At 47.9% G+C, this 26,639-nt stretch overlaps 1 protein-coding gene across 2 annotated transcripts in view; it reads left to right on the top strand.

The window, feature by feature from the left end:
* Kank4 (KN motif and ankyrin repeat domains 4) overlaps positions 1-26,639 on the top strand; it is a 63,928-nt gene that overhangs the window by 21,766 nt on the left and 15,523 nt on the right. The window contains exons 2-7 of one of the 2 annotated variants that reach the window (XM_087549051.1): positions 8,888-8,984; positions 15,089-16,999; positions 19,245-19,356; positions 21,378-21,596; positions 22,781-22,868; positions 24,811-25,030. In XM_087549051.1, coding sequence (XP_087405177.1) covers positions 8,939-8,984; positions 15,089-16,999; positions 19,245-19,356; positions 21,378-21,596; positions 22,781-22,868; positions 24,811-25,030 — 2,596 coding nt within the window. In that variant the 5' untranslated portion in view covers positions 8,888-8,938. 2 annotated transcript variants of the gene reach the window in all.

The following is a 26,639-nucleotide window of genomic DNA, read 5'->3' as shown; positions in this document are numbered from 1 at the left end:
TGAACGGTCTGCACCTGGAGCTCATGGGAGGCACCCATGCTGGCGTTTCAGAAGGTTCCAGTTGGACTCTAACCAAGGACACTGACTGCACAGGAGGTGCAGAGGTGCAAGGCCCTCCTACCCCACCACACACAGGGCGTCGTCTCTGCACATGAGACACTCCCACGGCGGGACCCAGGAAGGAGGAGTGGGGCTAAATTCCTGAGAAATATTTGCTCCAAGTTGTGGTTTCCCAACTATCTAGCCAGCAGTCCACAGGGTTGGAGCAAAAGTCCTCGTGGTCTACTGAACTCACTCATTCCCATGTTCCAGTGGGGGCAGGAATGGTAATAAAGGTTTTTAGTGGAAGAGGAAGATAAAGTGGTAATAAAGCAAATACTCAAGATAGCAATCAACAAAAATTCCCAAAAATGATTTTATGAGTCATAGAAGTTTAAAAAAAATAAGAATAATTAACATCCAAATCTTACAGCAGGTAAGGGTCATCGTTGCAAACTTTTAACCCATCCTAGCAAGCTTGCAGAAGAGGAGTTCATAAAAGGATGTCAGGATGTCAAAAGCAGGGTGTTATTCCATTGGCCTCCCAGAGCCACTACCCTGTAGTCTTCTTCAGGGATACTGACTTTCGGGCAGGAGTCTGGCCTGACTGTCCCCTGATACTAACTTGGCTGGGTCCTGAGTGAAGTAGCTGGCACTATAAATCCCAGTTTCAACCTTGGAGACTTGGGGCTCCTAAGGAGGGAGTCCTGGGCATAGGAAGGGAGTTTAAACAAAGTTCTAGCTCACTGGGAAAAGCACGAATGTCTTCTGCACTAATAACAAAATGCCCTCTTTGAGAATGGCAGGATTCCAGACCTCGCTCTGAGTGAATCCCCAAGAGTTTTGAAGTATTGTTCGGAGGTGACAGGCCATTCTTCTTTGAAGAATAGACAATGTTCTTAGCACTCTTGTAACTTTTTTCTTTTTACTGAATTTATTCAAGACAGGGTTTCTCTGGGTAGCCCTGGCTGTCCTTGAACTCACTCTGTAGATCAGGCTAGCTCAAACACAAAGGAAGCCTGCCTCTGCCTTCTAACTGTTGGGATTAACGGCACACACAGGCACTGCCCTGCCATTTTTTGTTTACTAATGCCAGCATTTAATTGATTCGCATATTTTGTTCCTCATTCCTTATACTGATAAAACCATATTACTATGTTACTTACTTTAAGAGTCAGAATTTAGGATCCCTTTAGTGCTGTTTTGGAAACTCTCACCCTCGTCCACTGGACCAGGACTTTGCTGTGAGAATTATGGATTTTAGAAGTAGGATGTGTAGAAATAATTTTAATCTGTTTTCTTTCCCAGGCCTGGCTCCCAGAATGAGGATTCTGAGACTAAATATGTATTATTAAATGCTTAGGCCACAAGCTTTGACTTATTCCCTGACCAGCTCATTACTGATTTAACCCATTTAAACTATGTCTACCATGTGGTTAGTTACCTCTCCCTCAGTTCCGGCCTGCTTCTTCCTTCACATCTCCTCAAAATCTCCTTCTCTTCTGCCCGTCTCCCATCTTGTCTCTCTCGAATCTCTATTTTTACCCTCTCACTATTTCCCAGAATCCTCTCTGTTCCAGCCAGTGTCCCACCTCCTATTTCCTGCCTCAGCTCATTGGCCATTGGCATTTTTATTGACAGGTGATGCTTGTAAGAGATTGTCTCTACAGGGTGTTTCCAGGTTCCTGTTTAAGAGCCCGGGAATTTGAGAGTGGTGACACATGCCTATGTTAGCAGCACTTGGGAGGAAGTCTAGGTGTTCAGTTCATCCTTGGGTGCATAGCAACTTTGACGTTAGCCTGGGCTGCATGAGAACCCATCCAAAACAAAACCCGAACATGACTACTACAGATGACTCGCATGAGCAAGAGGAGAGCTTAGTTCTTGTCATCAAGGAGCTTCTGGTCCACTAAGAGAAAGTCAGTAATAGTACAAGGACAAAAAAGAAGAAAGGAGGGACGAGGGACTGGAGTGCCCTGGAAAATCTCCCCTAAGGGTGGTTTGGGCTGTATGGTTTAGCAGGGCCCTGGTAGCTCTGCGACTCTGAGAATAGACTTTGCTTCTTCATCTGCAAGGTTGCTTTTCCTCATCCGGAGGATCACCTTGCCTGTTCTGCTCCTCTCTTGAATTCACGTGAGACGTCACTTCTCTTTTGTGAAATTCGGCCATTCTGCCCGATGCCTGCATGGGTATCTCGTAGGCCAGAGAACTGAGAACTGAGTACCATCTTGCTCTAGAGAGAGGGTGGAAGGACCCATGCATACACAATATTTCTGTCCTTCAGCCTTGTCTGGTCTGAAGCTCTGACTCTCCCCTCAAATGCTGGATCTTATGTATGCCCCACCAGCCCACCAGGCCCCATTACATATGCCTTTATCCTGATATCTAAGGAAGCTGACTGGTGGCACTGTCAAGTGCCTGGTTGTTCCTTCCTACTGTTTTATTTTCTTTTTTAAGACTTGTTTTACTTATATGGACGTGTGTCTGTGTGCGTACATGGGTGTTTGTAGAGGCGAGGGTGTGTGGAGGTGTGCAGGTGCACGTGCAAAGGCCAGGACTGTGCTTGGGTTCCTTTGGAGCTGGAGTTAGAGACAGAGCTGAGGTTAAGGTGACACTGGAGTTCAGGCATTTGCATAACTCCAGGTTGTCACCTCAGAATGGATGGACGCTCTGGTCCTCAGGGTTGCCCAGCATGGTGCTCTTAAACACAGAGACGTCTTTTAGTATTTGGTTTTTCTCTTTTTAAATTCTCTCTCTCTCTCTCTCTCTCTCTCTCTCTCTCTCTCTGTGTGTGTGTGTGTGTGTGTGTGTGTGCGCACACGTGCGCATGTGCTCGCGCCTGTGCTCATGGTGGCCAGAAGAGGGCAAAGCTGTTATAGGTGGCTGTGAACCACCTCATGAGGATGCTGGGAACTGAACTCAGGTCTTCTAGAAGAACAAGAAGTGTTCTTAACTGCTGAACCCCATATCTGATTTCCTTACTGACACATAGGATTTGTGCACGGCTGTGAGTAACACTGTGGTGTATTATAATTTTACATCTCTGGGTGTGCCCATGTGCCAGTGCACAGTCGATAGGTGTGGCAGTGAGAGAGGACAACTTGTGGGTGTTGGTTCTTTCTTTCCACTGCCCGGGTTGGTGGAAATGAAACTGAGTTTGTGAGGTTTGGTAGCTGGCATCTTTACCCACTAAGCCATCCAAAGGCCCACAGACAGCAGGATTTGTATATTCATCGGTCACTTGTCAACTCAGGGAGATGAGCAGGTTTACCTCAGCTTACTAGCTCCTCAGAGTATATATAAAGCATAAAGGTACCACAGAACCTCCACCTGTAACTTTGCACCCTTGAAGGACCTCCCCCACCCACCTCTGAGATCCACCTTTCACTCTGTTAAGAAGTCTGGAGCACACGTGTTCTCCCAACACACCGGACATGTTTATCCCAAGGGGTTGTGGATAAATTCATATTACGTGCTTTCTGGAGACTGTGGTGGAGGTCAGGGACACAGACCCAGAGGTGGCCACTGTGGCCAAGGACGGACAGGAAAGACACAGTAGAAAGATGATTACTGTACAGGGGAGAGATGTGTGAGGCTCAGGACAGCAGGACCTGGCCAGGCCAAGAAGGTGGTGCAGCCTTTGACACCTGTGTAACTCAGGGATGAACACGGAGGACTTTGTTCTGAAAGGAATAGACAGTGTCTGTCTTAGTCACACAGAGCAACTCCAGGCTGGACTCCAGGTCTTGTCAGCTGTGTCTGTTTGGTTACCTCCCTTCTCCCTTCTCAGGCAGCTGCCTCTGCCTGGCTCTTGCAGGGATTAGAAACCCTGCTGTGAGCTGGAACCACAGAATAGGCAGGAATTTGCTTGTATTGTAGGTACTTCCCCTTTTCCTTTTTTTTCCTGCCAGTTGGGGTGCCTCTTGGGGTTCCAGAGAATCAGACTGGTGGGGCAGCAGAAATTGGGAACTGCTTGTCCAGACTCCAGGAATTCCCTGGTCATTTTCCTACCATCACCCCACCCCAATCAAACCACTTTCATTCACTTAACGTTCGGAGTCGTCTGAAGACGCCGGAACCTAACCTAGCGGGTTTCCAGGCTGCGCAGCCGTCACAGTCAGTTTCACTGATGAACTACAGGGGGACGTGGGAAATCCTGCTCCTGAGTTTCCGGATTTGGAGACATCAAGGAAAAGAAGGTTGCATGTTTGGGGGATGTCTTTAGACGGCTCCCTCTGAGACAATGGCGGTTCCCCCAGAACAAAGGTTGCAGCTGATGGATCTGAGAATTTGTCCTTTTCCTGTCTGACCCAGTGTTAACTTATTAAACAGTAAATTTGTTTCTGACCCAGCTTGCCTATTCCAGAGAGCGAAACGGAAGTGAGTATTTACTTTTCCAACAAGGTCATGGGTCACCTGACCGAGCCCTTTAACAAACAACTGCGAAGCAGAACTAGGCGCTGCCAAGTCTCTTAAGGCTGGCTTCGTAGGAGGGAGCCGAGTCCTTCCTGCCTGGGCTGTGCAGAGTGGAGGGGCACTTGAGGGGGCGAAATGTGCATAGCTTGCTTCCCGACTGGCCTCTCTTTTCCAACAAGCCCTGGATGCAGCCGAGGCAGAGTGGGCAAGATAAAAGAAACACTTGAATAAAAGTGTGGAAATGGGATTATTGTGATCGTGTTAATATGCCGGTTACTAGTCCCAACCCTGCCTCCTCCTGGTAGGCAGGAAGTGATCCTGGCTGAGAACTCAGCAGATAGCATCTTTTAGGAGTAAAATCTCACTTCTTTGGTGAAGACCCCATCATCATCCCTCCCATGGGTGAGCTGAGCCGTGACAGCTTCTTAGCACAGAAAACAGTTCCACTTAAAAACTAGGGTCCTGGAATGAGGAATGAAAGCCGCTGTCTCACCGCGTCATTGGGGCAGGGTCGTGTATTGGGGGGAGGGGGTCGTTCACTTCTCTTTGGGAAAGAATGCTCTGTCAGTGCCAGGTGATATGAGGGGACCAGTGGGGATGCTATTTGGTGCACTACCATGCTAAATACTTGACTTTGTAAGGTTGAATTGTCCAAGAGTTCTGTGGCATCGGGGCTGTGCTTCGAGCCAAGCTCTCTTTTCAAGGAAATCCAAGGTGCTATTTATTTTGGCATGCAGCCTATTCTGTGATGAAAAGTGGAGTTTTTATTATTACAGAATAAAGAAGGAGTTTGAAGAGAACAAAAATGCAGATGCGGGTCTCAGTTTCAGGACTAAGGAAGGGAAGCTTTCTTTGTTTTGACTTGAGGTTAAATGGGGTTTGAAAATGGCATCATAAAAGGAGTCAATGTGGATGGGGGAGGGCAGGGGTAAAAATGTGCAGGAGTTGGGCTGCCTCGAGGAGACCATTTCTAACAAGTCTAGCTGTACAGGGGCCCTCTTTGCTGACACCAACTGCCTTGGTGGACTGCATAGGCAGCCTCAGGCCCCTCCTCCGCTCCTAAGTTTTGAAGGACACTTTGTTATAAAATATAATGTGTGGGGGGGTGCCTAGATGGCTCATGCCAAGGTGCCCCCCCTGGAGAAATCAAGCCATACAGCAGACCTGATATAGAGGAAGTTTATTTGGGGGAGAGGAGATAGAGACAGACAGATGGGAGCAGAGCCATGAGAGCAGGGAAGGAGGGGACAGAGAAGGACAGAAATGGGGAGAGAGGGACTGGCCAAAAACACGTGGGAACAGGAAGAGGGGAACAACTGGTGTGGCAACTAGTCCTTTTATATGCAGCCCGCACCTGGCAACGGGTAAAGGTGGCAGGTGATGACTTAAGCCACTGCCAGGTCCCTGGGAGGAACTTGATGGAATTGCCTGTAAGCTAACACACTTGCCATCCTGCCCCTAGTTAACTGGGGAACTTGAGGCTGGCCACATAGCCTCTGGCTGCCTTAGTGTCTTCATCTATAATTTAGAGCCAGCTCTCATGCTTGCTTATGTGGAGGAGGGTGGTCAGGTGACACCCAGTGCTTGGCACCTGTTCATTTCTCTCCACAGGTTCTGTTTGAAGATGGATACGCTTGCTCCCTCCTTTAGTTATTTAAAAATCATGCAGCAGATCATGAGCTTTAAATGTGGAGAGCTGGGGGGTCATACAGGGATGCATCTTATAAGAATCCTGACCTTCAAAATCCCTGCTGATAGGGAGAGGAGCTAGAAAGATACGGCTATGAACTCTCAAAGGGTTGTGAATGGAATGAGCTACTGAGAAAGGCTGGGCTGTCACTGGGGGGTCCTTGAGACCTGGACAAAGCACAGAGGACAGCAGGAGATATCAAAGAGCTTCACACTGGGGATACAGCCCAGCAGGGTGTTGACAATGGCTACGTGTTCTAGTTAGCTGTAGGATCCCACGTTAAAGGGGAACTTAGGATCCACAAGACCATCCTCATGCTCGTCCTCGTGTTCCCAGCAGAGCAGCACGTGCTGCTGTGGTATTTATTCTCCACTCACCTAACCATCAAACATCTGCCCAACTCCGAGGAATCTCCCAAACTCCAAGATGTCTACTGTAAGAATCATGGTGAAAAGCAGGCCCAGCTGTGGTGGGGAAGGAAGGGGTGAATTCCTTCATTTCCTCTCTGTGTTTAGAGTCCTTCAGAGTGAAGAGTTGTGAAGCCCTTCCTCAGAGAGCTGGGTTTCAACTCCACTTAATATCTGTAGCCTTGAAGTGATTAGTTTTAGTGGAATGCAAGTGTGGGGTGGGGGTGAGGGACTTAGAGGCCTCCATAGAGTTTTTCATTCTTAAATCCAGCCTGATGTGTATGGAATGATCCCTAGAAGTCATCTGATCCCACATTTGATGGACCAAATTCAGAATCCTAGCCAAAGGCAATAACTCTAACGTCCCATGTGCTGCTTAGAATTTGCAGCCACAGGTCTGGTTATGTGTGGTGCTCTCCAGCCTTAGAGTGGTGGACTCATGAGGCCCAAGATGTCCTTCCTTCTCCTGGCCTACAGGCTGTTCAGGAATTGAGTAGAGAAGGAAGAAGTATTAGCCAGAAACATTCTCCTCCTAAGGAGAGCAAGGGACAGTCACAACTGTGAACTGGGCTGGCCTGACGAAGGACAGGTGTTTATAGCCACTACCTCTAGCACAGACTCGGAGCAGGCTAGGCCGGAGCCCCTGTTGCACTGCAACCCTTGTGATGTGCCTTAACTCAGCCTCGGTTTCCTCTCCTGAACAATGAGCATAGCAATCCTATCCGGGTTAAGGTACAAACTGTATGAGACAATTCAAGTATGTCACATGCTTCCAACCCTACTCGAGGCTTGGTAACGTCACAGGGTGTAGGGAGCAAGAAGAATAAAAAAAGGCTAAGATGATGGGGACAAAAAGTTACTTCCCAAGCTTGACTTGACACACTTGTCCAACCCTCCCTGCTTTCCATCTCACCCCCAAAGGGTCATGGGAGAAACAGGGAAGCCCTCTGCCTAGGAGTCTCCTCCTCGCCTCAGGGCCAGCCCTCCAGCATCCAGGTTGGAACTCTCCATGCCTTTCCATTGGGCTCCTTCCAGGCCACCCCTAGACCCACCACCTCTGTGGTGTTCGTTATCCCTGACTTGTCTGCTCCAGCTCTATTCTCTACCAGAATCAAGCACTTGCTGGTCCAGTAACCCGTTAACTCCAAACTAAGTGTGATAGTCACAACTCTTGTGTCTCTGCTTCCACAAGCATTATGTGCCCTTTGAGGCTCAGCCAGATGTCAGAGAGGCCCTGTGGCTGGGGTGTGGAGGCTGTGTAAAGGATCCCAGATGGACAGTAAGACACACACTGGGGAGACACAGCGCTCCCAGGGTTTATGTCACATACAGTATCGGGCAGTCCTAACTTTCCCTCTTATGGGGCAGGCAATAATGTCATCAGTTCTCCCATGCCCACCCTTGATGTGTGTGTTCCGGGAGGGTCACTCCTCATTCCAGGACTGTCATTATTAGCCCACTGTTCTGGCTATTGAACATATTAAAATTCCTGTAACAGCTCGGCTTCCACTGCTAAGAATAACTCATTATTCTGATGTAAATTGATAATCACAAAAAGCCAATTTCTGGGTGGGTTATTGTAATGGGATAGGAAGTAGAGAGGGTCCTGGGAATGGATTAAAACATTGAGGGGCTGGGGATTTAGCTCAGTGGTAGAGCGCTTACCTAGGAAGCGCAAGGCCCTGGGTTCGGTCCCCAGCTCCGAAAAAAAGAACCAAAAAAAAAAAAAAAAAAAAAAAAAAAAAGAAAGAGACTTTGAGGACTGATGATCAAACCTTAAGGTTGACTAATTCAGAGTAAGGACGGCATTCCGATTGGGAAGTTCCTGATGTCCTCTGGCCAAATGGGTTGTACGTTCCCTTGTCACCATGGTTATAAACCACCCCTCTGTATCAGCCCCTTGTCGCCATGGTTATAACCCCCAGCTCCTCATCTGTCCTGACATTGTCTCGTTTTGTCTCTAAATCGATTGGAATGCTTCAAATCATCTCAAAAGAGAATGGATGGACTCTATGCTCTTACCAGGTGCCCCACTATGCTCCTTCCAGCTCCATCAACAGTCTGTTGAGACGCCTCAGATAAAACAATTCACCTAGCTTCAGTTGCCTCACTAGCCAAACGAGGGCTTGGGTTAAGTGCCTCCTTTAGTGTCAGCTACTGCTAGCATTCCATGAAGACACACCCGGAACGTGTCTAGCTTTTCACCTCCCGCCTTGGAACGCTAGTTTCTCTAGGAGAAAGGCCCAGCTGAGTGTTACTTTCTTCATACTGTCTCCTCAGCTTCTACATATTCTAGCTTTGGTGGGACTGACCACTTCTTTTTCTTTCCTTCCAGAACTCTCCACGAATCACGCAGACTCCGTGGATGTGGAGTACCTGAGAGACGATGGAGAAGATGGACGGTAGGCAGTTTCTGTCCCCTGATTTAAAAGGTTAGCTGGTGTGGAAAGGGTTAACCACCATCGGTTGCTGGAATGACTCTGGAAAGGTCTGCAGGAGAAATTCACCCAACATGGAGTGCTGCCCTCCCTCCCCAGCTCCTACTTCAGCTGTGAACCACAGTGGGTGTAGGGCATGAAAATGGAGTCTTGTGACTTACAAAGCATCAAATGCATGTGAATTAAATTTTTTTCTTCTCCTCTCATCCAAGTACCCAGAATGAAATAGGATACCTGACATCATCACTCCCCCCCCTTTTTTGAACAGATGAGGAAATAAAGCTCTTGTGACTTCAACAACACTTATTGTTTTTTGTGGAAGCTGTTGGAGACAGTATTCAGGTGTAGGTCAGCGTGACTGACCTCCCCTGGGCCCATTTGTGAGGTCTCCTAACGGCTGGGCCAGGGCTGGATGGTTTGAAATGGCCTTGTGTGTGTGTCTGATAGTTAACTTCTGGGCCATCAGTAATGACTTAACCACATGTCATTCATCATTTGGGAGGGTGGCTGGGGCATGGTGCCATGGGGAGGCAGAAGAGTAAATAAAGCACAGGAAAAACAGCCCCCCCAAAACCTGCCCTAATCTCAATGGACAGTTAGTGTTCACACTTCTCTCTATGTTATAATTGTTGGCTCCTAACCCTCAGGCAAAACCAGTCACAAGGACAATTATGAGAAGAAGTGGTGGTATAATATTGGGCATTTTCCCAAACTATCTGTCATACCTCAGGTATAAATGGGAATGAGTACTATCTCCCAGGGCTGGTGCAGAAGGAAGCAAGATGGCGGACACAAATCACTGAGTAATAACTATCTAGCATAGGGAATAGCAACGCCTGGGAAACGTGCTGCAGGCCACAGTCTAGACCTCAAGCTCTTGACTCCAGTGGATGTCTTCTTTCAGATTGCCTAGTTTCAGGTAATGGGAGAGTCCGAAATCTTGCAGTCACACAGCCCTTAAGAGTGGCCCTCACTAGTGCAGGACTTAGGACTACAAGTCAGCCACAGCATGGCTTCCTGCTTTTTCTAATGCATTGCCCTATATTTCAGGAGTTTGCCACTCCCCACTGAGAGCCGCTCTTCTGGTGCATCCCTGCTCTTCCTCCTCAGTGTCTCCCTTTCAGCGCCAACGACTCCTCTACCCAGAAGCTCCCTTTGTGTCTTGACTTCTTTTGTTTTAGACAGGGTCTCATTGTGTATCCAAGGCTGGCCTGAACCTTGCTGTGTAGACCAGACTGACAGAGACCTGCCTGCCTCCTACCGCTACCTCCTTGGAGTACTGGGATTCAAGGCATGAGCTACCGTGCCTTCATCATCTTGGCTTTTGAAAGAAGTTAAAATCCCGTCTTTGCAGCTTCTCATTTGGCCGTGTCTTCATAATTCTGTTTTTCTCGTTTCCTTCTGAAACTGATGGCAGATATTTGAGCTTCGATTTCTTTCTTTAATCATCTCTGATTGACTCAGTCACCTGCTGCACTTCACTTAGCCTTTGAAGTAATGACCACCACTCCCTCCCTCCTTTGTTCCTTTCCTATCCTCCCCACACAGTGTGTGTGTGTGTGTGTGTGTGTGTGTGTGTGTGTGTGTGTGTGTGGTCTGTCTGTCTGGTGGCTATGTTTGCTGGTCTTTTCCAAGTGCCTACCAACCAACTTTGTTTTTGAAGTGAGACAGTTTCCAGTACCTCTGAATCCCCTATAGCTTGCTTTTCTTCTTTCCCCTCCTGATCCATTGTCTGGTTATTTGTGGGACGTTCCTCCTCCCACCAAACTCTGATCCTCACAGAGTTAGATAGCCCAGAGGAAGAATCGACAGCCAATCCTCCTCAGTCCCATCAGAATCTCCCCATGTCTACCTAACCCACATAGTCAAACAGCCAGGCATCGTACTCTCTACTCTACGGAGGGAGACACTGAAGCATAAAGTCAAAATATGAGATTCTTTCCCCAGAGCCACACAAGTGGGCTGGTTTATCACATTTAGTTTTCATCTTGAACAGAGATAATTCTCAGTACTTCTTGCCTTGAGGCCATGCCCAAACTCCTGCAAACCTGTCACCAGATATAACTACATAACATGAGGTTCAGTCTCACACATAAGGGCTTGAGCTCCAGCATTGCTCTTGCCCTGGGAGAAAAGGCAGAATGCAGAGAGTGTCATGCAGGGCCCTGTGAGGATAACCAAGTTGACATGTGACTATGGGTGTGGGTATGTGTGGGAAGATGCCTCTTAAACAACTCACCTCTTAAGAAAAGATAGATTTGGGCACTGGCTGCTCTTCCAGAGGACCTGGGTTCAATTCCCAGCACCCACATAGCAGCTCACGGCTGTCTGTAACTCAGACTCTCACACAGACATACATGCATGTTGGGGGTTGGCAAAACACTAATGCATATGAAATAAAAATAAATTATAAAATATATATTTCATTTATGTGCATATGTCCGGGTAGGCATATCCTCTGTAGGTGACTTTGGAAGCTAGCTGGAGTTACAGTCAGTAGTGAGCTCTCTGGCATCGGTGCTGAGAATGGAACTCAGGTCCTCAGGAAGGGCAATAAATACTCTTAACTGCTGAGCCCATTTCTCTGGACCCATAAACCTCTTACCTTCGACATATCAGTTCCAGACTCCTTTAGTTCCTCTTGGTTCTTGGCCAATATTTTGTCTTTCAACAGTCTGTTTCATACATGATGTTATGTAGTCATGCACTAGATATGCTCCCAGAGGCCACTGGGAAACTCGGAGTATTTCTACTGAATAGAGGCAGTAGACCACTACAGTAAATAATGCAGTCCCTCCTTTAGGAGAAGTCTCAGCTTTGGGTCATGGGTCTCCTCACTGAACTTTGGACAGATATCTCCTCTCAGACTTGGTTTGTCCTCTAGTTCAGGGTTGGCAGGCTTCAGAGTACAACTTGGGAAGCCAACAGAAGCAAGAATGAGAATGTTCTCATAACTTTCATTGCAATGTGTCTCCTTGGGAAGTGGGAAAGTTGGGGGGAAACGTGTAGGTGGATGGGAAAGTATGTGGTTAAATGGAGGTATTTGGGTGCCAGGGGTACACTGTCTCCTTGTTTGGCTGAAATCTGAAGTCCAGCAGGGACCATGATGTGAACCAGAAGTTCACCCAGCTCTCTGCTGTGGTTGTGACAATTACCCACAGGAGCATAGATCTACTTCACAATAGTGATGCAGAGACGTCCTGTGTCAGGTTGGCTCCATTCCATCCTCTAGAGATGCCTAAGCAGGGAGCCCCTGGACAGTCATGTAGCACTGCTGGAAGGAGGAGCCATCGGACACACAGCCCCAAGCTCTCTCCCTCAGCCATCCTATCACTACTGCCCTCTTAAAGCCCGCCTCTTCCTCTCCAGATCACTTCCTGTTTCTCTCGCCTCGATCATATCAACAATCCCTCTACTGGCCTCTGGCTTCTGATGCATCTTTCTTTTAATCCATGGCAAGAACGTTCATTTTGAGCTGTGCAGGATGACGCACAACTATAATCTCAGGGCTCCAGGGAGCAACTACAAAAAAATAAAAATAAGTACCTCTCTTCTTGAAATTTGCCCAACAGACTCACTTTTTATTTAAAGCCAGAGAGTGAATCTCATTACCTAGACAGTAAGTCTCATAGCAGGCATGCACACAGGCTGCCCCATGATCTAGCTTTTCTTCACCTTCTCCATTTTGTCTTTCTCTCCTTGCTCTTGCACCCTACACGTTCAGCTGTGGCTATATTAAGTTTTATCCACCCCCGGTGTGCTATGGGAGTGCACATGCCTTTGCCGTTTCCCTGACCTCTACCTAGAGAATGCCTGTCCCGGCTGTCTGTTTCAGGAGCACAGACCACCCTGAAACTTAATGGCTTCCCACAGTATAATTGATTACTGATCCACATTTAGCCGAGAGCTCCTCCCTTGAGTCTTTCCTGTAGTCAGATGTCCCTTGGTGACTTTTATACTTCGGGCTAAAGTGGATAGGACAGACTTTTTCTACCCTCCTTACACCCCTGCTCCTTCTCCAGGTAACTTCTCTGGAAAGCTGCTTAAGCTTCCTCACGTCATGACACCCTCAGAGATTTATCTCATGGTAGAAACTACTGGTCTCCTACCTTTTGAGTTCTCTGAGCATCATTGTTACCGTATTCTTTTGGCCAAAGCATCAAGAGCCAGCAGAGATTCGAAGGTGTAAATAAATGGTTTCCTCCCTCTTTGTGGATTAGCTTGCTTGTCTAATGGGGCTGGGAGTCAGTGGAGTCATCTGGGAGATAAACTGCTACGAAGTCTTTTTTGCCCTCTTGTCCTGGCAATTTCTATTCGTTCATATAGCATCTCATTTTCTGTTACTCTCGTGAAGTCTCCCCCCATTAGCAAGGTAAAGTTTTCCTCTATGTCCAAAAAAATATGTCCAGAGACAGGAAAGAGTCAGTCAGTGAAGGAGACCACTGTAGACTGTGCCCGGGACACTGCACTGTTTGCTGCTGCCTTATTTGACCGTAAATCCTTTCAGGGAAGTAGCTATTCCTGACTCACCCTTGTGTTTCCAGAATATATAGCTCAGTGACTGACACATAGGCACTCTGTAAGTAGTAGGCAAGGTAAATTGACTGAATTGCTGGAGTTTTATAATTTTGCACTGAAACCCAGCAATCAATCAATCCCAGCAAATGCCGGGCAGGCCCCCTTCATTCCCGGCGATGAGTCACATATGTCTTGGGACCTCTCAGTTCTTTATATTTTGGTCTTCCACAAGAATAGCAACTATAACACTGAGAATGTTTATCATGAGCCAGGCATGGGACTGAGTATATCATATTCATTATTAATTCATCAGGCCTCATGATAATCGTACATCACCTATTATTATTTTCCACGTTATGAATGATACTGCACAGAGAAGCTGGTAAGTTCCCCAAGGTCAGAGAGGCACCATGTTCTTTTTGTTTCCCTGTTTGATCTTGTATTTTTCTTTTGAGACAAAAGTATCACTATAGAGCTCAGGCTAGCCTGGAACTTGAACTCCTGCTTCAGCCTTTGAGTCCTGAGCCTACTGGTGAGCCCTACCATAGCCAGCCAGCCTCTGTACTCTTGACTTCCGAGCTCATATTTCTCAAAGCATGTTCTCACAGAGGTAACAAGGGTGTCTGTCATAAGGACAGCGTCAGAGGATCAAGACTATTTAGCCTGGGGGGGGGTGGCAGTGGGGGGAGAGTCTATGTGCAAGTCCCAGTGACTTCAGTAGTCATTAGACTGACAGGTTCCTCATGTCTTCTGTGGGAGTCAGAAGGGAGACCAATGGTGGTTTAAGGGACCACATTCTCCCTTCCATGCCTCCCTCCCACCGAGGTTCAGGCTTCCCTAGGAGGCCATGGGCCCCACATTTAGGAAGATGTATGTCAGTTCCTTTTGACATTTATGGGCTCTCCTCTCTCGACAATTGTTTCACAGTCCGTGAAAAGTGTGGTATTTCCTCACTAGCACAGGTTTTGAAAGCAGAACTCACATTACTACCCCATATGCAGTTTATCCGGAAGGAACTTTGGGTACCTATGGTCAACTGCTCCATTTCTCTTTGGTGTTTAGGTAACCAGAGGCTTAGGCACCCCAGGAGCTTAAATAATGCAGGAGTCATAAATTATCCATAGCTTAGCCTTTTGTGAGATTTACTGGAACCAATTTAGGCATACCAGTTTCTTTTTGAATGCTGAGAAAATTGTCTCGCCCTTGGTAGTCCTCTATGTCTGTACCCGACAGTTGGGAGTTACGTCCCTTCCTGACAAGTGACTGGACTTCAGTTCAGCAGTTACATGATGCAACCCCAAAAACAGTGTGAGGCAATTTTGTTTTCCTGGTCCGCAGGCAGGTTCGTGATAACAACAACTGAGGCTTATTGAAAATAAGAAAGTGCAGACATTGGCTACACACATGTTGATTTGTTAAGACGCTATCCCAGCACAGGCACCAAGTCCATAGACTGAGCGGCACCCTTCAGAGGCTGGAGCATTGGAGAGAAGTCTCATACGGTAGATAATGTGAGGTCAAAGTCACAGAGAGCCTCGATGTAACTTTGTGCTTCTTTCTGTATGTCTGTTATCTCTTAGCCAAGGACCAGTCCCCTCAGGGGGATGAAGAGAAAGAGCCTCCAAAGAGCTACCCCTACTCTGTGGAGACCCCATATGGCTTTCATTTGGACTTGGACTTTCTCAAATACGTGGATGACATTGAGAAGGGACACACCATCAAAAGGATTCCTATCCACAGGAGAGCCAAGCAGGCTAAGTTTAGTACTCTGCCCCGAAACTTCAGCCTTCCCAACAGTGGGGACCGCTCCCATGCTGCTCCTCCCCAGCAGAACTGGTCTCCTGTGGTACCCAGAAAGATATCCCTGGGGACCCAGGAGCAATCCCAGTCAGTCCCACTGGGTGATCTCCCCCAGGCCACAGTGCATGGCAATGAGCTGAGTTACCACAGGAAGGCCCTCTTGGCAAAGGACACCAGGCAGGTGGAGGCTGGTTCTCTGGAGGATGCTGGGAGTGGACGGCCCCAGTTGTTGAGAGCATCCAGCATGCCCGCTACACTGCTGCAAAACCAGGCCCCCGAAGTGCCCAACCTGACCTCAGGCCCTTCTGCACTTCTTGCCCTCCCTCCTCTCCAGGATGAAGGCAGTGTCCGGGATGGTACCTTTGACCCTGCAGAAGGGCTCATGGGTTTCCAAGCAGCGGCCCAGTCAACAGACAAAGCGGTGGAAGAACTGGAGCCAGCAATCCCAGAGCCGGTCTGGGAGGGGGCTGAACCAGAAGAAGGTGACATCAAGGCTGCAAGTCACCTCTCTCAGCCGGCTCCTTCCTCCTCAGTTCAGAATGTCTCAGTGGATCTAGAGGAGGTAGACATTCAGCACCATACTAGAACAGCAGACCTGGCGTTATCACCTGGCTCCTCCACTCCCAGCCCTCCCCCTCTGCCGTCCCCCATCCCTGAGAACGAGCTCTCCCTGGAGGAAATTGAGCTCAATATCAGTGAGATCCCGCCCCCTCCACCCATAGAAGTGGATGTGAGGAGTGTCGGTGTCCGGGTAACAGAGGAGAGCCTGGGCCTGGTGGAGACTGCTACCAGCAGCATCTCCAGTCTGAAAAGTCAGGTCCTGGACCTAGAGGACAAATTGTCAGGGAGAACTGAAGAGCTCGCTCAGGTCAGAGCTGCCCTTGAGCAGCAGGAAGAAGAGACCAAGGCTAGGGAGCAGAGGATTCAAGAGTTGGAGTGTACCGTGGCCCATTTAGAAGAAAAGCTTAGTCAAGAGAAGGCCAGTGACACTCTGGACAGGACTGACGCCATGGTGAACACTGACCCCCTCCGTGAGCTCATCCCTAGAGAGTCACAGGACAAGAACATCGGGGTCAACCTGCTGAGCACCCCAGTTCCTGAATGCTGGGCATCGAGAGCAGAAAAGAATGGCTTCCCATGGGTCCAAACTAATCACAAGCAAAGCTATCCGAGCCCCGAAGAACCCGCACTGCCACCCCAACTGTCACTGCCAAGGGGGCCTGAGCAGATCCTCGCCTCATCCTTATGTAGCTGCCTCTCCATGGAACTCCGGATTGAAGAGGAGGTTTCTGAACAGGAGAGAGACCCAGACGGGGGAGCTGGGAGCTTGAGCAGGGAAGCAGGAGGCTCTCCCTGGAGCAGAAGAGAATCTGCTCCAGTGATCAGGGAGGAGGCCAGCTCACAACTCCCAGGGGCAGAGCATCCAGGAAGGCCAGCAAGTTCCCCACAAGACGCCACAATCGGGCAGTATGTCAAGAAGATCCAAGAGCTACTGCATGAGCAGTGGAACTGCCTGGAGCACGGGTACCCGGAGCTGGCCAGCGCCATCAAGCAGCCTGCCTCCAAGCTCAGCAGCATCCAGAACCAGCTGCTCAGTTCCCTTAACCTGTTGCTCTCTGCCTACTCAGCTCAGGCTCCAGAGCCCAAGGAATCCCCTGTTCCGCCCTCCTCCACCCCTCCCCCACCTCCAGGTAACTATTCATGCCTACTTTCCTTCAGGGGATGAGGGCTTTTAATTCCACGGGTATGTTTTTGAAAAGGATTTTAACACCCTCATGGACTCACGAGAATAAAAACTGATTGTGGAGGCCTTGCTGCTGGATTGTATCTGGCTGCAGAGCCACCACATACAGCTACCACAGGCCACAGAGTGGTATGGAGGAGAAACTATTTGCCAAGCCTTAAGCAGCACGGAGCCTTCCCTGAGGGCACCTTGTCTGTAGCTCATTGTGTGCAGGCCATTGTCTTGGGCGGACAATGATCCTGCAGGTACACTCTTCCTGGGTGTCCCTTCTTTGCCAGTTCCCACTTTCCTTTCTGGCTTCTCACTTCAGAGGTTTTCTCTAACTTGAATTTGGAAGAACATTATGATGAGATCTTGTTGTGGTAAAAATTAAAAAGGAACGTTTTCTGTCAGTTCCTGCAAGCCTCCCTCTCCCAGCTGTCTCCCTTTTAGTCACCCTGTCCGTGCGGTCCCCGTGCGGTAGTTACCATGCCTGGCACACACACACACACACACACACACACATTTTGTTCTTTGGGCCCTTGCTTGTTTTTACTCCACGTGAGCAACAGAAGCAGATCCGCACGCTCCAACTGCCTCTCAGCCATTTCTTTCACACAGTGTCCTCTTTAGCCCAGTAAATCAAAGTTCCAGAAACTCGTAATTTAGCAATTGGGTTTACATGTTAAATTCTCAATCCACAATACATCCACAGAATAAATTCACTGCCAATTAATAAAGATAGAAACCGCCCACCTAGACAAGACAAAAATTGACCCAGACCACCTGGATCTGAACCATCTTCCTTGTCATGTCCATCTTGATTCCTCTCTTTCCTCCTCTTCTTCCTTCCTTGACTTTTCCCCGCCTACCCTTCTTTCTCATTCAGTGATAGGCTGGACCCGCCTTGCCGCATAATGACATCATCCTACAAGATCTGAAATCGTTCATTTACTATTTGTCATGAGAGAAGATAAGGAAGAGGGAGGGAGGGCAAGGAAGAGGAGGGGGTGCTCACATACGGAAGTCACCCGTGAGCTGAGCAGAGATGACTAAGTCGTCACGCACACTCTCTGCTGTTGAGTGAAGCTGAATTGTCTAATGCCTTACAGAATGTAAGTTGGCTCCCTGCCACAGGTCACAATCAGCTGCCAAACTTTTCTGCTGCTTCTAGACTTACTGGGAAGGGAACTGTCTTCCGTGCCATCACATAGCACAAGGTTTGTGACCTGGGTCACATATCAGCCATGAGTCCAGTGTCATCACAAGTGACAATGTGAATGCTATCCAAAGCACTCTTGCGATGTCCTTGGGTAGAGATGGGTATAGAATCACATCCACAGACCTGAGCTCTGCCACACCATTCTGTGTGCAAGTCTGAGCTCCAGACCCCCAGCCCCGGGATAAAGGCAATGCCAACACCGCACGCACGGTTCTGAGACGCGTTCCAATACTACTCTGCTGTTGTGGTATAATTAAAAAAGCACATGACTGGTTCCCGTGAGTTCCCAGTCCTCACGGATCCACATGCTCTTGCTATTTTCCATGCCATGCTAGCCCCAAGCATGGCTTCCTGTCATGGACTCTGCTCACACTCCCAACAACCTAGTGAAGCCATAACTCAACAAACTCAACAACCAGGTTTATATGTTAATTACTCAATGTACAATACATCCACACCATTAACTTACTACCAATTGATAAGGATATAAACCACCCACCTAGATAAGATATAGTTTGCTCATCTAGACACACAAAATCCTGTACACATCCATCCCTTAAGAACAGTCATAACAACCTGTATCTATGTAAAGATGCATGGTGAGAATCATCTATGTCTGCCTCCATGCTGCTTCTCCCGGCTGCTCTCTCCCTCGCTCTGGTCTCCTCACCTCTCTAAAACTTTCTCCCACCCATCCTTCCTTCTCATCCAATGACGGGCCTCATTCTATCCTGTACCTGCCTTTGCCTGCATATTGACATCAACCTACACTCTGTCATCCACACAGAGAGAAGGACATTACTTCTAGGTACACAGCTCTACAAACACTGAGCCTGAGGCCCTCTGGCTAACAGCCCCAAAACATCTGATCTGCATTATCTGCCCCACCCCCTGCCCTTTCTCCCTTTTCATATACCCATATCCTCTCAAAGCAATAATCTGGTTTAAATTCCCTAAGGCCATTCTAACCTGTGATATTGTGTCTGTTTAGAGATCTCTCCGTCGACCAGCCTTAAATCCATAATGAAAAAGAAAGACTATGGCTTCCGTGCAGGAGGTAATGGGACCAAAAAGAACCTTCAGTTTGTTGGGGTTAACGGTGGGTAAGCATCACTCGTGAAGCTCAGAATGCCTTCCCTGCTCCCTAACCTGCTATTGTCCTTAGGACCCCTTCCCCGGGGGACACATCTGTTTCTCATTCTCCTGCAGGGACTCAAACTCCATAGCCTGTTAACACTCCATATTGGGTTTGCACATGTCTGACTCTTTGCCAGTTGTGCTGATCTATTGGAACCTCTACTTATAGTGTGGCTTGTCCTGGCTTCTCCAGAGCCCACCTCAAGGTGGCTTGTAGGAGTTCAGGGTCTCTAGGTCCTGTGAGGAAGGTCTCTGACTTGAACATGACACTGAAACTAGCACAAGCATGGCTGGTTTGTTGAACTTTATTTTTATTTATTCATTTATTTATTCATTCATTTATTTATTTATTATTTATTTCTGGTGCTGAGACTTGAACCCAGACACACACTAGGACGCACTCTGTCTACCACGAGCCCAATCCACCTTTTTTTTTCCTCTTCCTCTAATGTACTACAAATCAAAGAAAAAACAACTAGTCCATTCATACAGAACATGAGCCAAGCCTTCTCTAGGCTGGGAGAGTGAGAGTCAGACACAGCCATAGGCCATCTAACACCATCTGAGAAAGCAATCCTTTAGGGATTTCATCACTGTGTGAGCATCAGAGGGCTACACAAGCTACGTCATCAGTGACATCACTAAGCAGTACAATCTGGTGTATGCAGTCTGTGGTTGAACAGTATGTTCTTAAATTGTACCTGACTGCATCCTAAATTGGTCATTTCACAAATGTTCATTAGAAGATAGCTATATGCTAGGTGACAGGGTTTAAAAAAACAAATCAAGTGAATCCCGGTTGCTACCTTTAGCTCAGAGGGAAGTGAAGAGCAAAAGGAGCTGAGTGAGAAGGCTCTGCAGGTGAGAGCGCTTGCCACCAAGTCAGGACCTGAGTTAATCCCCAGGATTAGGTGGAAGGCGAGAACTGACTCCCTCAGATTTGTCCTCTGACCTCTCTCTCTACACACACCGTGATATGTGTGTGTGTGTGTGTGTACTCAAATAAATAAATAAATAATATATGTAATACAATTTTAAGAAATAAGAAAGAGGGGGTTAGAGAGATGGCTCAGCAGTTAAGAGCACTGGCTACTCTTCCGGAGGACCCAAGTTTAATTACCAGCAACCAGATGGCAGCTCACAACTGTCTGCAACTCGACTTCCAGAGTATCTGACACCCTCAAACATTAGTGTACATAAAATAAAAATAAATAAATTATTAAAAAAACATAGGAAAGAAGAGAGTGCTGACTGGCAGTTCTCTTGGCAGGAAGTACAGAACGCTGCTACAAACACCGGAATGGGTTGCATAGCCCAGACCCTGAAGGGTCCTGAAGGCCTGCCGCCTGCCTTCTTTCCTGCTTGCTTGCCCTGCCCACCGACTCTTCTCCTGGCTACTCCTCAGTGTTTGGAACTCTAGAACCACGTGCTCGTACCCTGGGCACCAAGCTTTGAAAATTCTTGATTCCAATCATGGAGACTGGTGCAGTTAGCTTGGGGTACAGTCGCACATACTGAGAATGCTAAGTATTCCAACGTCCTGGTGTGTGACCAAGGTTAAAAGCCCGCATTATACACATACACACACACTTTATTTTTTGACAGGATCTTACTTTGTAGCCCCCCAAGATAGCCACTCACTCAGCCCTCCTGCCTCACTGCCCTGAGTGTGTACCACCACGCCCAACTGTAACCCACGTTCTACTGGAAGTAAGTCTTCCTCCCTTCAGTCTCGCTCACAGACATTCTATTTGTGGCTATTATCACACAGAGCCTGTGTGGAACAGGCCCTGAGGGTTCACCAGATGTAATCTGGACTAGAGTAAGGGGGCTAAAGGAGGAAATTTAAGGTGGATATGGGGATCCTGAGACTTGGGCTCCTCTCTGGTCCTAACATCAGGATTCCAGAAGCACGTACTGATGTTGACATTGAACCACTGGCCCTGGTCAAGAAGTATGACCCAAATGACCTTTGTCTCTTCCGTAGCTATGAGACCACATCTAGCGAGGACACCAGTGGGGAAGACAGCTCCCCTGAGGACTTGTCTGACAGTGAGACCGAGAAGAAACAAGACTGCTCAGAGCCCAGGGAGGACAGAGACATGCATCTCAGCTGTGAGGCCGGGCAGGGAGTCTCCAAAGGCACCGGTAACTCAGGCCACATGAGTGAGCCGGGGAAGGGAGTCTCTCACATGAAGGCCGAGAGGTGAGTCATGTGGGTAAAAATGGGACACATGTTCCTCTAAAGAGGGGCAAGGGCATATCTCTTCTTTATCTAGTCCCTTTTGTGTGTGTACATTTCTATCAATCCATTCAACAACACTTGTTGCGATTCTATTTTGTGCCAACTCCTTTGCTGGGTAAACTAAACACATGTGACTCTTGCTTTCATGAGGAAAATCCCCAATGGCCCAGGTTTTTTTTCTATATATAAAACAAGCATTTGTTGGTGCTGTGAATAGGACGGACTTGGCACATGTTATTTTATGGAATCCTCTCTGCAGTCCTGGAAGGTAGACCTTTCTGTATAGATGTGGAAACAAAGGCTTTGGGAGATGAGGTGATGCCCATGAGTAGGGCAGGGATTTGGGCCCAGGTCCTCCTGATTCCACACAGACTCTCCTGTCATGGAGCTTTGAGTGGCTGGCGACAGCTGCCCAAACTTGCAGTTCCTCACTTGGACCATCCGGGTCTTGAACCTGTAGTCACCTCAATGTCCTCATCCAGGAAGCAAGGATTGCAGCCAAATGGGTTTGATCTAAGGACTGTATGAGGAATGCTGTGAAATGCCCAGCTCAGAGTAAATTCTCAATATATAGAAATATGCCAACCAGAACCACTGACGTCACCTCTGCTACCCTCAGCCTGGGTGTGGGGGATGAAAGAACAGAGCCGACAGTCAAGCAGGCCCTCAGGCCTGCTCCATTGCAACAGCCCAAGACGGCAGAGGATGTCCTCACAGTAGTGGGACAAGTGCCTGCCACTGTGATACACCAGCCTCACAGGCTCTCATTCTCCCCGCTTGGCTCCCGTTTGTGCTGTCCTTCATGGAGGACTAACGGGAAGAATCGGCAGGCATGGGCTGGGTTCTTTGGCTTTTTCTGTGCACTCAGGTAGAACAGCAACACTTTCCTTCCTGGCGGGCAGTAACTACCATTGGGCCCTTGCCCCACGTCTTCCTCAACTGTTCCAGCCCCTGCCAAAAGCAGCATGAAGAGACAGAGCCCGACTTTCAGAACCACAAAAAGCTATGAGCAGCCATGTTGTTCAGGAACTTCCCTCATTGTGGAAAAGTCGCCCTCTAGACTATTTGAGCTGCTGAAAGTGGAGAGTGGAAGTCCTTTTTGTCAGTACATTGAAGTTGATATGCAATCTCTCTATTTTCCCTAGATATAAACCCTCAGAGGAGTTTCTTAACGCATGCCAGGCACTGAGCCAGCACCTGCCGGAAGCCGGGGCCACCAACAAGCAGCTCCTGGTACTCAGATTTTTCAGTGTCGCACAGAGGTTTCCGATGGGGGTGACTTTGGTCCCTTACCTAAGGCAGCAGTGTGTGTGAACACACAGAGCATCCCCTCAGGCATTCTACAGTTTACACAAATGCTGTTCCTGCAGGAGATAGGCTAGACTGAGGGAAGAGTAGGGTTAATACACACAAGCAAGCTGGCAGAGCCAGGTGGTGGCACCTGCCTTTAATCTCAGCACTCAGGAGGCAGAGGGAGGTGGACCTTTTGAGTTCAAGGCCAGCCTGGTCTACAGAGCAAGTTCTAGGATAGCCAGGGTTACACAAAGATTCGACAAAAAAAAAAAAAAAAGAAAGAAAGAAAGAAAAAGTAGCTGATCATGGTCTCAAAGGCATTTTATGAAATAGTTTTAGAAGTCATAACCAAGTGCCTGCTGCTAGACAATGTGGCTTAAGCTTCAAAGTGTCTTGCGGTTCCCAAAACCATGGGTAAAGTAGAAAAGGCACGTGGCTGGGTCCTACTTCCGGTTAACTCAGTGCCCAGGCCTGGTTTCCTCATTAGTAAATAACAGTGATTGGTGGTCTGTCTCCATCACCCTTGAGCCCCCACATTTGATTCTTCTACGCCACTGCTTTGCTTAATGTATACTGACGGGTCAAGAGACCAGAAATCAGAACACACAGATCCATTCGATCTCCCCCACCCTTATGTCCCACGGAGATTTGAACCTGTGATTCCTATGTTCTATTTTTAATCAAGAGCTACTGGGCTGGGCTAGGAGACAGCTGTCAGGCCCAAAGTGAAAAAACCCGTAAGCGCTTTCAAGACTGTTCGCTTCCTCAGCAGGGCAGCCCGGAGATCAAACCGATCGATTCAACCGTGTTTGTTACCCACCCAGCTCTCCTATTTTTTGTTTTTTAATTTTTTATTTTTTATCTTAGTGGATTTGGCAAATAGCATTTCCCAGACTGCTTAGAAGCCAATACGTGAGGTGGCAGTTGATGGAGACTCCTGGTGCTCAAATTACATAACTAAGCTCTGTTCTAACTGTCCGTTCATTCTGAGATAAATTCTCCTGCAGCCCGACCTGATCTCAAACTCATTATATTGCCGTGACCTTGAGCTTTCTGATCCTCCTGCCTCTGCCTGTCACTGTGTGCTGAGAACTGGGTGCTCGCTAAGCAAGCACGACACTAGCTTCAGCTCTTTGTTTAAAATCTACCACTATATTCCATCATACCAGGGCCTTCCTCCATATTTTCTTGATTCCATAGATCAAGAAGATAGTTGAATACCTAGAAATGTTTCAGCCACAAATAATTCTTCTGTTTCTGTTCTGGAAAAATCTACGCATATGCAAGTTTAGCACCGCCTGTATTAAATCTCACCTTAGGATGGGAATCTCCCTCACCTTGCCCTTGCCTGAGAGACAAAGTAGGTTTTAAAATTGCCTCACCCTACAGAACTATGAAAACAAGGGTGCCAGACCTGGGTTATAACAGGGACAAGAAATATTTGATGAGGGTGTATGCTCACACAGCTCAGCTAGAACGTATTTCTGGTCATGCGAATTTAATAACTTTTAGAACGAGAATAAGGTCATTTAAAATCACCACATCCCGGTAGCATCTCTTGCCTTTAGATAAATATTCTAAACATGTGGCCTTAACCACTTGGGCTTGTCACACACAGAACTGATGTCTCTCCATATTTGTTTTAAACATGGTTGCCAATAGATGGGAAGTAGGGGTGTGAGGGAGTAGAATCACACAGGCCTTGAGTGTGCCACAGGGTTCATGGTCCTTCCATCTCAGACCCCGATAAGTCATACGAAGGGCTGAGGGGAAGTGAGGAGAGAGGTGCATCCGAAGCTGGCTTATACAAGGGCCACTGAGAACTCCAACTAGGGCACCCAGGCCAGGAAGCTCTTGTCATCAGAGTCTTCTCCCATTTCAGAGGCAAAGCTTGAATACCATCAGTCAGGAGTGGTTCCGCGTGTCCAGCCGGAAGTTATCTAGCCCCGAGGCCGTGGCCGCCTGCCTCCTTGAGGTCCAGCCTCAGTCTCCACATCTTCTGAAGCTACTTGTCAACTTGGCTGACCGAAGCGGGAACACAGCCCTTCACTACAGTGTGTCGCACTCCAACTTCGCCATTGCCAAGCTTCTGCTGGACACAGGTCAGAAATGGTGGTTACAGTCTGTGTCCCTACCTCCTGAATGCCTGAACCCAAATCATTCTCCTGCCTCAGCCTCCTCAGTAGCTAGGACTACAGTAAGCGTCTTTTTGTATCATATTTCCTTTTCCTACTGAGTTCTTCTTGTAGTCCAGGAACAGAAATGGGTCATTTGCCTGCTATTTTTTTTTCTTGCTTTTTTTTTTTTTTTGAGACAGTGTTTCACTAGGTTGCTCAGGCTATCCTGGAACTCACTATGTAGACCAGGCTGGCCTCAAACTCACAGAAATCCTCTTCCCTCTGCCTGTGGAGAGCTGGGATTAAAGCATGTTTGGTTGCTATTGTTTTGTTTTTTTAAAGATTTATTTATTTATTTTATGCATGTTAGTACACTTTGCTCTCTTCAGACACACCAGAAGAGGGCATCAGATCCCATTACAGATGGTTGTGAGCCACCATGTGGTTGCTGGGAATTGAACTCAGGACCTCTGGAAGAGCAGCCAGTGCTCTTAACCACTGAGCCATCTCTCCAGCTCCTTGTTTTGTTGTTTAATGTGGAAATCATCACAGGTTTGCACATCTTCCTTGCACCCCTAAGGTATCATCAGTAAAATAGCTTTCACATTGCAGTTAAGCAAACTGTGACTTGGGGTTAGAGAAGTTGCTGAGGTCGTAGAGCAGATTTTGCATTTGCTCTGCCTAACTCCAGAGCTGTTCCACATTTTAGGAAAAGCCACCTTCTCTTTTAAACAGTATTTAATGAAGGCATGAGTCCAATTTGACTTGGGCATCTCTCCCCAAGTGTCTATTGATTACTTATGACTTATGAATCAGGAATGCAAAGGTGACCCAGGAGTGAACCCTCCATTTCTCCAAAGCTTATAGCTTAAGTCAGACTTGGGGCTCATCAGTAAGAACAGGCCACATTTCCAGAGGACCCAAGTTCAATTCCTGGCACCCACATGGAGGCTCACGCCTGTCTGTAACTAGTTCCAGTGACCCGACACCCTCTTCTGGCCTCCACAGGTAACAGGCATACATGCATGCAGGACACATAAATACATGAAGGCTAAACACCTATATGTATAAAATGTTAAGAGGATTTTTTAAAAAAAATCAGCGTGGGATGGGATGATGCCTCAGGAGAGGAACCTAGATGTGATCTGAAGATGAAGTGAGGCAAGTCCAGTTCAGAGCAGCAAAGGTGCCCAGAGCAGCCTGAGAAATCCTAGAAGAGAACTCTGTGGGACACGAGAAACAAAAAGCTCCTGGCTTGGACAGTGGGTGAATCTGAGTCTGGGATGGTAAGCTGGAGGCAACAGGCAGAACCTTGGGTACCGATGGCACTTGAACGATGTTTGGAAGGTGCTGGGCAGCTGAGCAGTTTTTGTGTGGAAAGCACATGGTCAATACATCCTTCAGAAGTGTGACTCAAGGTAGGACTGGGTTGGCCACAGTTGAGGAGGTGACGAGCAGACCGGAGGGCATCTCAGGGGTCCACAGAGAGACAGGGCAAGCGTACAGTAGGTGGAGGTGGTCACATCCAAAGGGTGAAAGAGATGAACCAGCTGTGAGGTGAAGAGAGTGCCAGGATGTGTCAAGCTCCTGTGGC

This window comes from Rattus norvegicus, chromosome 5 (genome assembly GCF_021556685.1).
Source record: "Rattus norvegicus strain SHRSP/BbbUtx chromosome 5, alternate assembly SHRSP_T2T, whole genome shotgun sequence".
In the NCBI taxonomy this organism is placed as follows: domain Eukaryota; kingdom Metazoa; phylum Chordata; class Mammalia; order Rodentia; family Muridae; genus Rattus; species Rattus norvegicus.
This window is presented reverse-complemented; position numbering and strand designations above follow the sequence as displayed.